At 35.6% G+C, this 13,213-nt stretch overlaps 1 protein-coding gene across 1 annotated transcript in view; it reads right to left on the bottom strand.

The window, feature by feature from the left end:
* The window catches only part of LOC113517400 (probable chitinase 10), a 37,986-nt gene that overhangs the window by 11,002 nt on the left and 13,771 nt on the right, over positions 1 to 13,213 (bottom strand). Inside the window, exons 22-40 of the mRNA XM_052894685.1 lie at positions 12,133 to 12,366; positions 10,987 to 11,148; positions 10,177 to 10,335; positions 9,184 to 9,360; positions 8,491 to 8,562; positions 7,774 to 7,962; positions 6,905 to 7,023; positions 5,887 to 6,118; positions 5,566 to 5,681; positions 4,904 to 5,084; positions 4,615 to 4,791; positions 4,173 to 4,384; positions 3,810 to 4,088; positions 3,090 to 3,308; positions 2,610 to 2,809; positions 2,189 to 2,500; positions 1,938 to 2,071; positions 855 to 1,066; positions 131 to 266 (exon numbers count right to left, since the gene is read on the bottom strand). Of these exons, the coding sequence (XP_052750645.1) occupies positions 131 to 266; positions 855 to 1,066; positions 1,938 to 2,071; positions 2,189 to 2,500; positions 2,610 to 2,809; positions 3,090 to 3,308; positions 3,810 to 4,088; positions 4,173 to 4,384; positions 4,615 to 4,791; positions 4,904 to 5,084; positions 5,566 to 5,681; positions 5,887 to 6,118; positions 6,905 to 7,023; positions 7,774 to 7,962; positions 8,491 to 8,562; positions 9,184 to 9,360; positions 10,177 to 10,335; positions 10,987 to 11,148; positions 12,133 to 12,366 (3,522 nt within the window). The remainder of the gene's footprint in view (positions 1 to 130; positions 267 to 854; positions 1,067 to 1,937; positions 2,072 to 2,188; positions 2,501 to 2,609; positions 2,810 to 3,089; positions 3,309 to 3,809; positions 4,089 to 4,172; positions 4,385 to 4,614; positions 4,792 to 4,903; positions 5,085 to 5,565; positions 5,682 to 5,886; positions 6,119 to 6,904; positions 7,024 to 7,773; positions 7,963 to 8,490; positions 8,563 to 9,183; positions 9,361 to 10,176; positions 10,336 to 10,986; positions 11,149 to 12,132; positions 12,367 to 13,213) is intronic.

Below are 13,213 nucleotides of genomic sequence, written 5' to 3'. Positions count from 1 at the left end.
TGTTTTGTTATATCTTCTTTCTTTGGGTCTTCCTCGGCCTTTCTCTTTCTATCCATTCACTTGAAAGTCATCATTTTTTGGTAACTAAAATAATATATTTGAAAGAAAAACACATTAATATTATATTTACCAACGTCAATAACTCGTTTGCTGGCTGACACCGCAGCAGACAAGAGTAGGCCCCGTGGAGTAAATGCAGCACGTAACTCTTTAACTAAATTGGTGAAACCATCTTTGTCTGAGTATGGACCCTTTTCGCAAGCCGCCTATAATCAAATGTTATTAAATATTAAATTATATACGTGTAACTTTACTTGTGATGTTTTAATGACGCAATTTACTCTATGTCCATTCTAAGTCTTTAAAACTAGGTATTTGACAAACAAATTACTGCAGCAATTTTTCTGTTAAAACATAATTATTACAGGTTTATTTATAATAATTAAAGATTATCTATAGAGTTTATTACAAATGTATACTTAATAGTATCTACTCGATGTATAAAACTTATATACTAATGTATACTATACTATAATAATATTCTAATGAAGTACTATTTATATAAATATTTATGTCAAGATTTTTGGAATTGGTGGAGAAGTAGGTACTCGTATAATAAGTAAGGATAACAGATACCGTTCTCTACAACCATTTTCATTGCTTATCAATTTTTTATTTTTGTTGTCAATTACGTGCATTTTGTGTGTATGTGACATACATAATAATATAGAAAAAATATAATATAAAAATATAAAAGGAAGTCTGTACTAATGTCGGTGACAAACATGTTTAATTCATTACTAGGATTATAACCCTATTAATGAATTAAATTGCTTAATGTTTTAGGACCTTACCTGCCAGCATTTAGGATATTCCCAGTCTAGATCGAGACCGTCGAAATCGTACTGTTCGAGGAAGTCAATGGCATGAACAACAAACTTCCTGCGTGCGGCGAGACTATTCACTAATCGTGAATATTTGTTGCCCGCGGAATCATCCCATCCGCCTAGCCCAAGCAAAACTTTTAGGCCTCGCTTCTTCAAAGATACCACTTTCTCGTAGAATTCTGTAAATTTTTGTTTTGAATAAAGCAAAATAGGTGGATAGACGAGACAAGTTAAAACATATTTTTGTTACCTAGTTAAAATGTTAAATATAGAAATTAAATTTATTAAATTTAATTAAAACAAACTACCGTCACTTTCAAAAACTATTTGATAAAACTAAATTATTTTACAATGACTTCCCTTTGGTTAATTAGGAAATAATGTTTTTAAGAATAATTATATTTTGTGTATAGTTATTTATTAAATCTATGTATGTATTAGAGAATCGCCGTATAGTCCGGGCATAGAATAGGCCACCCCTTTCTTTCCCGTGGGTGTCATAAGAGGCGACTGAGGGAACTTAATAGTCGAGGGATAGACAGCGGTGTCTCTCTTCAAACTTCACCAAAGCTAACAATCCACCTGCCAAGCGTGGCAAATACTGGCAAAACCCACCTTATGGGGTGGTCTATGTTTAGCAATGGACAGGAACGGCTGATATAATAAAAAATTTCATCATCATCATCATATCAGCTTTTAACTGTTTACTGCTGAACATAAGCTTCCCCATTGGGGGGTTTTACCAGTAGTTGCCATGCTTGGCAGGTGGATTGGCAACCGCAGTCAGGCTTTAGAGATATTTTAAGAGGGACGCTGCTGCCTATCTCTGACCCTTTCTTAGTAGGCTTTTACGACACCCACGCGAAAGGAAGAAGTAACCTATTCTATACCAGAACCATACGGCCAAATAATAAATTTATTAAAGAATAAATAAAAATATCCACATGCCCATAGCCACGTTCTCACAGAGCGCTGTTTTGTGTTCTCCAAGAAAATCATTGCCATATATATGTATAGTTCAGTTTCAGAGGAGTTTTAAACAAGACTTACTATTTTCGACATCGAGCCACATGTCGTGCGGTTTGATAACTAGCTTAACAGTATCCAGCGCAGCGAACGCATACACGATGTGGGTACACAGAGATGAGTCTATGTCACTCGGAGTAAACTTTCCAGAACCCTGTCTGCAACACATCATAAAAAATGTTTTAACTATTTATAGGCACTAACTATTAAGAAGTTAAAATTTAATTGCTTATTTAACTTAACTATCGTGGTAATTTAAAATTTAAATAAATTACCTGTACCAAGCCCAGTTAGTATAATAACAAACGACTTTATAACGTTCTTCTGGTAATACTACAGTGTCAATTGCTGTTGTCGGTTTCATAGTTGTTTGTACTACAGGGTTCGTCTGTGTTATAGGTTTAACAGGTGGTGAAGTAGGCTTAGGCTTGTATCCTGGTCTTACTTCAATGTCATCTAAATCTTCTTCTAGTGAATTAGAGGGTTCTGCTATTGGATATTGAATAGTAATAGTCTCTGGTTCCACATTCGGATCCAAGAGACCTTCTTTGATAGCATTCATTAGTGGATGCTTTCCTAGACCGCATCTGAAACAAATGTTGATGGATGCTATGTAATACTATAAAAACGATATAACCTCGGGGATTGTAATTATATTTCATTTTCTGACATAATTTGTAAAGAGATGACATTTACCTATTTCTAAAATCATCAAGATCGAGTGCCCATACCATTCCACCGGCGAGATTAAGAGATTTGATGAAATTAACTTTTTTCTTTAGAATATCAACGTCGTCGAATGATACCCATTGATCGTCTTTGTATGCGTAAGGGCCCATGCGCTGGTAAGGATCTTTTACTAGTTGCCATCCGCTATGTCTAATTCTGTCACAAATCTGCAATAAATAATTAAATATGGTGAAATATCTTAATGAGAAAAAGTAGTAAGTTTATAAATAAGAACTACAAATGTAGGTCTTGCAAGCGGATGATATTTGTTGTTTTTATGTATAAGTAATTTTCTGTTTAGACCGAGGATCTAAGACTATCCTTTAAATTTTTTCTATATATCAAATAAATAGAATAAGAATTAAACTTTAAATTGCTAAACTGAAGTGAATCAATATTCATTATTTGGAAAGAGTTTGATCAGTAAATCGAAGTCCAATGAAATACCTCATAGTAAGCTAAGAAACCCTTAGCTTGTGTATATTCTCCTGGTTCACCCCCAGCTACTGCAGGAACATTTAATCCTGTCGCATTCTTTCTTGCAAGAAGTCTTGGAGGAGTGTCCCATTGAGTTCCGATTGTGAATGTTTGTCCGTATAGTGGCATGCCCATTACTAGTTTCGATCGAGGTGCTCCTTTTTGGATCCAGTAGTGCATGGTGTAGTTCTAAAATAGAGTTACATTCTTTTAAATATGGATTATATTAAACATTTAAAAAAAAAAAAATACCGAATTCGGTTTTAAATAATAAAGATAGTTAATGAATATTACATTTATTATCAAATAGAGTGGTTTATTTACTGTATGTTTATGGTCATTGGATATGGAATTGTTCCTCTTAAAAAGTTCTAAAAAAAGAAAGTCCGCGATATCATATGTCTATCTTTTGACGTTGGATTATTAGCTTATAACCTTTTTAATGGTAAAGAAATTTGTTCTAAAATATTGCATTATTTGCGTAGGTGTTTTTATTAACATGGTATTAAACATTATGCAAATAGTATTTATTTTTATTCATTACAAGTGTTCAATTTTGAACAAACTTTTATAAATAGAGTTTTATAAATAGCAGGTGTATCGTGCGTTCGACTGTTAGATGGTCCATTTTGCTTTATTATTGTACTACATTTATGGTATTGAAAATAGAATATGTATTTATAAACTTACTGCATTGAAATAAGTGTTATCATCATCTGGATGATAATATAAGGGTGCAACATGACCAGTTTTCTTATCCCACTGTCCGTGATAGTCATATGTCATGACAGCAATCCAGTCTAAGTATCTGGCGAGCACAGGAACATCGTAGCCAGCATCTATAACTATTTTATTCGGCGAGACTGCAGATGACAGTAGCAACCCTTTAGGTTTTAATACGGAAGATAATTCTTGAACGAAATCAGCGAAAGCCTCTTTGTCAGAATCAGGACCTTTTGAGCAATCCACCTATAAACAGTATCTCTATAGTTAAATCTTCGGAGGATTAAATCAAATCACAATAATATTTATTGAAGATAAATATCTACAAACCTGCCAACATTTAGGATATTCCCAGTCCAAATCTAAACCATCAAAGCCATATTCTTCAAGGAATTGTACTGCGTGCGTTATGAACCTTTCACGAGCCAAGCGATCGTTGACTAGATTTGAATATTTATCACCGGCTGAATCATTCCACCCACCTAGTGCGAGGGATACTTTGATGCCGTATCTTTTGTATGCAACTACTCGATTGTAGAATTCTGCAGAAAATACTTACATGATAAATAGAGTACCCAGGCAAAGATTTTATTTTCCTTTTATGTTTTAGAAGAATACCTGTCTAGGTATTCTGTTACTATATAGGTAGTCTGCATTTCATATAAAATAAGAAACTTTGATGCATTAATACTGTGCATAATAGCTAAAGGATGCATGCCAGCAATTACACTTTGTGCTGTGTCAACATTTAATGTGTCGTGCATTTTCTTACCGTTATCATAATCTGCCCATGAGTCATGTGCTGACATGAGACCATCTGATCCTAATACAGCGAAACCGTATACAATGTGGGTGCACAGTGTAGGGTCTATGTCTTCAGGCACGTAGCTACCGATGCCTGGTCGATACCAGGACCAATTTGTATAGTAGCACACGAGTTTGTATCGAGCTACGGATGAAAAGGACATCGTAGTAAAATTATGTAGAGGAATTAATGAATAATAAAAAGATAATATATTATAAATTAGATAAGATTTCCTTTATTGAATATCGACACTAACTGTTAAGAAGACTTGGTCTAATTGGGGGATCTACTGATGGATGTTGTTGCATTTGATGTTCAGAGACGACATGTATATCTTCAAGATCTGGTTCAGGTAGTGGTGGCGGTTGTTCTGGTTTTGAGCTCGATGACGTTACTTTACATTTAGCATTTGCTGGCCAGTCGCAAATATTTTTTTCCTGAAAAAGTAAAAAGGTGATAAAATAGCTAGACAATCACTCCAATTGTATGATAATAAAGAGCTTAAACTACTGTTAGATGCGACATAAATAACAACTCCGGTTGATGCAGTTATAATTTTATCTTCTATATTTTCTAAATCTTACAAATTTAGTATATAAGAACGTAATACAGTAGGTAACCGTGTTTCTCTCAAGAAATCACGTAGCAGTGTCGTTTCAACCGCGCAAATAGAATTATAAAAAATTCGTAGTGTAGTATTATGCGAGCTGCTATAATTGTGCCGGTATGTCGCTTAGACTTGTATTGGTATGAACAACTACAATGTGAAACTAGAGAAAGAGGGAGAGAGAGAGAGAGATTTGAAAAATGAATCAAAACTAATTATAATTAATTATTTCTTTTTTTAACAAATATGACTATAAATTCAAACTAGTTTATTATACGTGAGAAAAAAGTTTTGTTGTTTAGAGTATTTACCCGATTCCAATGAAGACCACTGTTGCATGAAAATTCTTCAAATCTGCCGAAGAGACAGTGCCGATATCGGGTACAATCAGAAGGGTATCCGGAGTACTCGCCGTTTGTGCAAAATGCTGTGTAAAATATATGTTAAAATAATTACATACATTTAAGCAATACTACTCGGTATTTAACACATTTGACAGAGGAACGCGTGTTAGGATGAAGTTCAAACTTTTTTGTCCAACTTCTACTCATGTTTCATTGGACAAAATATTTTGTTCGTTGGTAGAGAAGGAAATAATATTGATTTTATCAAGTATTTAAAAAACAACGTACCTGTTTGTTGTATAATCATCTGTGAGGTGGCCGGTTGCTTCGTTGCCATGATACCAGCCGAGATGCCCTCACGGCGGTCGGTGCAGGAGGCGGCGTTGGGGAAGTCGCATTGCGAGCGGTCGGGCCTCCAGACGAGCCCCGGGGCGCAGCTCTGCGCCACCAGCACCCCGTTCACGCACACGTAGAACTTTTCACACTTCGGGTGCGAGTGGTACGTCCCCGTAGTGCAACCCTAGTGAAGTTTTGTTACGGTTAAAATTATTATATAGAATAGGACAGTCACATCTAAATCTTACTTAGATTCATTACATCTAGATAGAGTATTTCAAATACTTCGATGATAACATTCAATTTATATTAATTTTCTAATTTAATACTTATTGTACACACTAATTATACATAAAAGTATGACAGAGGTAATTAAATTTACAAAGGCGAGTTTAACTCAAAAATCTCAATAATCAATAATCAAAAAAAGTTCTCTTCCAGTGATATTCATTCAACATCCTTTTTTTAAAATGGCACTTCTTTAAAATTGTATTAAAATCTTGTAATTAGTGAATTGTGAAAATGTTGGTTAATGTGATATGATACAAATCAATACTTTATTTATTTATTTCATTGTTTATTTATATTTACTGTATTATTATGTATAACATACATACTTTCAGATATGTCTGCACGAAAAAATTACGTTTTTTTATTTATTTTTTAACTTGCATGCTATATTCCTTATTATTAGAATAAATGTGAATGTGTGTAAAGACGTTGGATGTTTGTTATAAACTGATTTTAACGAGATCAACATGATTTTATCATCTGTAAAAAAAGTATTAAATGTAATTACGAATTTAACAAACTATTTGATCACGAGAAACGGTATACCAATTATGATTATTATTTGATTAATTTTACTGTAAAATGTCAACTATCATTCGTATCATGCGACAACTATACTATGTATTTATAGCTGGGTACTATAATGTTTTTGTACGAAGTCTTCGGAATCTGATATTACCGTAACTGGTCTGTAATCCTCTTCCATCACGGTAGTAGGCCTAGCAGTTGTGAATGGTCTTCTGGTGGTTGTTGTGTAAGTCGTCGGACGATACGTCGACTTAGTGGAAACTGGTTTAGCTGAAAAAATAAACATTACATTACCTTCAGTCCTTCGGATACTTCACAAAACGGTTTTTGACTTAGGAGTACAAAATGCTAATATACTAAATTTAGTTTGCACTTTTAAGTATCTCTTATCACATTAGTAATGTTATGTCATGAGAAGTTCTAGAGATTGTTGAGATTGATACCAGCTGCTAAATTTCACTATCGCAATAGTCTCCACAGACTAAAGTACCATTCCGAGCACCTAGATGAGTGGGAATACTCCATCATGCATTTTTCTAAATACTGCAGTGCACGCATAAACACATTATGTCACCAATATTTCCAAACAAATATATTCTTAAATTCTACGACATGAACATTTTTTTTAAATGCCGGTAACATATCTGTAATTCCTCCAGTATTGCGAATATTCTTTTGTATAGAAAAATCCATTTATATTCCTAATTTCAGTGTTATATGTGTCATCATACATACAACATTTCTATTTTAACTTTTTTATGGTAAACAAGCTGACGACCCACCTGATGGAAAGTGGTAACTGTCGCCTATAGACATGAGCAGTACCATGGACATAACAGAATATACTATTTCGCCCATGATACCTCCCATGCGTTGCCATTCCTGACGACTCAAGTGTTATTCCTCTGTACCCTGTAAATACTTTTAGTATAGAACTCGATCCAGAAGTGGCGCGTCACTTGCGTAGTGAAGCCGCACACGCTAACTAAAAGAAGTAATAGACAAACAGATCGGGGTTACCTTCGCACATGGCGAACTCGATCCAGTCGCAGCGGCTTGTGCGCTTGTCCCAGTGCAGGCCGGGCGGGCAGCGCTGCCGCCGCCAGCGGCCGCCCGTGCAGAGCAGGTACGAGTCGCAGGTGGCTGCGGGCGCGTGGTGCTCGTTCGGGCCGCACTCGCCGTCCTCCATCGGCCGACCGCTAGGCGCCACTGTTTCAATGAATATTAAATTACTACGGGTACCTGGCACCCACCAGATGGTCAGTCTTCTCTACCATACCTTAGCTTCATACAGAATCAAGATGAACGCATATAGAGAGGTTTTGAAAAATGATTTTTATCGTAGATACTCAGGTTATGAAATAAGTTCTCAGGCAGCTGATGAAATATGTAAGTAATCGTATATTTTATGATGTTTATTATGCAAAATAGCAAATTTTGTGAAGTAATTTCTCCGTAAATTTTAAGATTAGAACTATCGTATAGTAAGGTATGGCCTTAACGTAACTTTATTGTTTATTCCAAATTTCAAATTGAAACATTTCATTTAATGGAAGAGCAAATCTTTTTAGTTTTATATGAAATAAACACCTGAGGGTGACTTTGGAAGTGTTCTTAGGGGATATCCCTAAGCACAGTTAAGGTACACATCCGATTTCACTGTTCCCGTAATATGGACAATAAGGGCAATTATACTAATAAATAATTATTGTCTTATATAATTTGAAGGCATCTTACTTGTAGGTGGTCTCGTGGGGTTTGGAGGACGTGTAGGTTTAGGCTTTTGAGTAGCGGGTTTTGAAGTTGATTCTGAAAAAACATTATTTCGTTATTGTAAAAAATTACGCATACGAATAAACTATACTCTAATTTTATCATAAGTTTTATTTTTATTTATTTATATCGTAAGTAATAATTGACCAATAGGAAGGTGTCTCGCCTATGTTGATGGTATACAATAACAGGGCACCAGTAGGAATTCGAGTAACAAGGATAAAATTAGGTAGACCATATTGCCCGTCGTAGTAAATTCAAAAGTCGTCCTAAACTGCGTTTGCCTGTACGAGGTCGCCACTCAAGAACCATACTTCCTCGTTGGTTGTCGGTTCTCCGAGCTATGTGACCAGCCCATTGTCACTTCAGATTGCTTATATTTAGCGTATAACCGTCTATCCGTAGCACAGTATAAGTAATAGTAACTACCACTCGTAGACACTGCCGACTGCTACGATCTGACTTCACCCCCTCTTAAATATGTCAGCATCCAAACTCTATTTTCCCGCGCTAATCTTAATTACAGACGCACACATTGTCACGTGTACAGACGTTATATGTTTCTATGTTGTAACAAGATCGGATCACGGATTGGAACAACGGATCGTGGCGTTTTTGTATGGAAGTATCAGGGGTGTGGTAGTAATAAGTGTTTACCTTGGCACTTTGCGTACTTGGGCCAATCGCATTGCTTCTCTGTGGGGCTCCAGTGCAGGCCGGGCGCGCAGCGCTGCAGCCGCCACACGCTGCCGTCGCATTGTAAGTACGAATTGCAGTCTCCCGACACCGGCCGGTAGTCCTGTCCCTGACATGGACCACCCTCTTTTTGTGAATCTATAATAGTACACAGATAATAAACTTTTTAGAATATAACATTTTATTGTATTTTTATAGGTACAATGTGCAATTATAAAAGGCAAAATACTCCTCAATATTGTTATTTGTGCTAATCATACTACTTGAATTATTTAAGTAGTAAATATCGAAGCTATTTTTGGTTTATTAAGATATTGGGTAGGTAGCACAAATTATACAAAAAATGACGGTAGATTTTTTTAATGGGTGTAAGATATACTATGGCGGGCCACCAGCCCTGCCGACATGGTATGGCAGCACAGGCGGTGCAGTTATCACTGGTGTGAAAAATGATAAATAAGGATAAAAACAGGTTAGTTAGCCCATCGTGACAAATTCTAAAAGAATTAACCAAGATGGTTTCCAAACGAGAACCGCATAGAGGTTGATCTGATTGTTAGACCCCATTACTAACAATCCCTTATTCCCAGTTAGCTGATGGCCTTTTAGAATTACCTTTAACACTACGCTGCATATAGAAGAAATTGATATATGTATTCAGTTAAGAGATCTTAGAGAATAATATGACATAATATTTCAACCGTGAAGCAGTTGTGTTTGCATGGCTGTGTTTCGGTTTGAAGGGTGGGATATGGCGTGAATTTACTGGGTACAGAGGAATAACACCTGAGTCCTCAGGAATGGCAACGCATGGGGGTATCACGAGCGAAACAGTATACTCTGTTATGTCCATAATACTGCTCATGTCTATAGGCGACGGTTACCACTTTCCATCAGGTGGGCCGACAGCTTGTTTGCCATTCTTAGTTGTATAAAAAAAAAATATCATAGTACCAGTGTCAGATGACGCGGTGGTAGTAGTCGATGGTCTGCGTGTGGTTGTCGTAGTCGTAGTAGTTGTTGTGGTAGTTCTCGTTGTGGTGGGCCGAGGCGGGCGCGCCGTTATCGGCGCAAGCGTAGTAGTCGCTGTGCTCGCTTCATTACTTGGTTTTTCTAGAAATGCAACGTGAATTTTTATTTTTCTCTAATATTTTGATCGTAAATGATTGAAGTATTCTTATAAATAATTTATTTCATTATGATTTACAAAATACAAATTCTTTAAGCCATTTCTATGTGCCATCTTTATTTGTATTTATTTATACTAATTAAAATGCTGTAGCATGCAGTTTTAGGCGTTGCAATATGATCAAGGCGTATATAAAGGGCAGCACACTTAACATATAAATCTGATTTACTTCTGTCCCATTCGTGTTTCTATCGTAAAGCAGTTGTGTTTGCATGGCTGTGTTTCGTTTTGAAAGGTGGGATATGGCGTGAATTTACAGGGTACAGAGGAATAACACCTGAGTCCTCAAGAATGGCAACGTATGGGGGTATTATGGGCAAAACAGTATACTCTGTTATGTCTATGGCACTGCTTGTCTATAGGCGACGGTTACTACTTTCCATCAAGTGGGCCGTCAGCTTGTTTGCCATTCTGTTGTATAAAAACAAAATCGCTCGTCTGCGCAAGCTAACAAATAAATAATCAGATGGTATGGATGACAATAATTCTATTTACAATACGGTATTGTCATTTAAATTTGACATAAGCTTTCTAACGACGATTTAATAACGTTAAAAATAGAAATAATTTCTTACCGTTGCATTTAGCGAAACTAGGCCAATCACATCTATTGACTGAAGACGCCCAATGAAGGCCCGGCGCACAGCGATGCTTCTGCCAGAGCCCGCTTTCACACTGCAGGTAGCTTTCGCAGTCGTTGGGTGCTGCACTGTACTCGCCCGCTTTGCACGCGCCTCCTTCACCAGTAATTTTAGTCAATAAGGTTACTTTGGAGATAAGTCAAGGAGTGAAATGTCAATATACCATTTCAAAAGAATTCTCAGCACTGTCAGCATAATGATATAAGGTCCGATCTTTTAGTGTCCTATAGGAGTTCAGAAACCTACCTAAGATTTAGTTATGTAGCGTCGAAATATCATTTCTCAAAATAAATAAATTTAATAATATAATATAAGAAACTAGCGGCCCGGTACGTGCTTCGCTACGTATAAAGTGAAATAATAAAATATATATATATATATATATATATATATATATATATATATATATATATATTTTATACATTTGAACAATTCAAGGCTCACCGTTGTATGAATGCACTCAACAATATGTTTAAAAATATAAACATAAAGCAATAATTATCGCTGACAATTTGCTTTTACAAAATGATCTGCCATATATTAAATTAATTTGTTACAAAAAATGTGATAAATGAAGAACCGCTCGACCGATTTTGTGCAAACTTCACATAAACCATCTACTAAATAGTCAGAACAAAGCCTAAACATTTGGTTTGGATAGGTGAGCCCGTACTTGAGTTATAAAATTACAACGAAAAGTGGCATTGATTTTTATATATATAGATAAATGAATGTCCCTAGATGATAGCATTTTTTTTTTCAGTTATTTCATTCTTGCAAATTTTTAGTTGTTCTATAAAATTATATCATCTAATGCTTTTTTAATAAATGATAAGGAAATGGTAAGCCAATATATGGTAAGTAAGTATGTTGTCAGTATACCTACGGTGGCAGGAAATGGTGTTGATGGAGAAGAAAGATTCTCTAGTAGCAATCTCATACACATAAGCCGACCCCCAGTACAATTACAACAGCTCGAATATGTTATAGAGAATCAGTATATACCTACAGATAACTCGGAAAATTATAGCAGTCGATGGGGAACGTTGTATTGGACAGTTAATGATGATGGTAACTGACCTTCGCTGTCTATCGCTGGTGGTTTAGTTACTGCAGTAGTGGGTCGTGTTGTAGTGGTAGTTGTGGTGGTGGTGGCACGTGTCGTTGTAGTGGCCAGGCTTGTGGTGGATGTTACAGGCCACCACGTCTGCGTGGAGCTGGGGGTCGTTGTCGCCTGGGTCCAGCTCGGCCATGTGGTTGACGTGTGATGGTCATGGTTGCCGTGACTGCCACCTCCACCTCCACCTAATGAACCTATATAACATATTAAATTTATTTTTATATTTTTCAATTGATGAAAATGGATAATAACCAAATAGTCAACTCTTACGTACTTTGTGAAACACTTCTTATTGAAAAAGGCGCCAACCGTTTATTATTTTTTTATTTATAAAATTTGGATTTGGAATAAAAAAATTATGAATTAAATATAATTATTAATATTTATTATTACCTACCTATGCTAATTAGGCTATTAGATTTGGCTATATAAGTACAATTCATCTAATAAGAATTCAAAAATAAAAAGTTTAACAGGTTATAATGAATAGCATAGAATAGAAATTTATTTATTTATTCATTAGTACAAATATGTGTACATGGCGGACTTAATGCTAAAAGCATTCTCTCTCAGTCAACCATAGGGAAGTGTCAGAATATTCGAATGCGGTACTTATAGTTATTGATATACATACATACTAAAATTACATATATAAACGAATAAATAACAAATATACTTACACATATATGATATATACTATCTACATATACACGAAATTGAGAATAATATAAAGCACTTACTGCTCGGATAAAGTAAAAAAGTGAGCGTGAACATTTTTTTTTTGAAAGACGGTTTATGGTAGTCGGTAGTCTCTTAATGGCATCAGGAAGTGCGTTCGAAAGTCGTGAAAAACGTAGGAGAAAAGAGTTTGAAGCGAAACGAGTACGGTGAAAGGGGAAAAATAGTTGGAGAGTATTACTGGAACGAAGGATACGATCGTGAGTTTCAAAAAGGTATTGTAAATAATCTTTATTCAAATAGATTTGCTTACAAGCTTTTTAAATCGTAATTTTTTACGATAAATATTATCTTTTTTTTTAT

This window comes from Galleria mellonella, unplaced genomic scaffold, assembly GCF_026898425.1.
Source record: "Galleria mellonella isolate WM207_F2 unplaced genomic scaffold, CSIRO_AGI_GalMel_v1 utg223, whole genome shotgun sequence".
NCBI lineage: Eukaryota > Metazoa > Arthropoda > Insecta > Lepidoptera > Pyralidae > Galleria > Galleria mellonella.
Note: the sequence above shows the minus strand (reverse complement) of the source record. Positions and strands in the feature narration are given on the sequence as shown.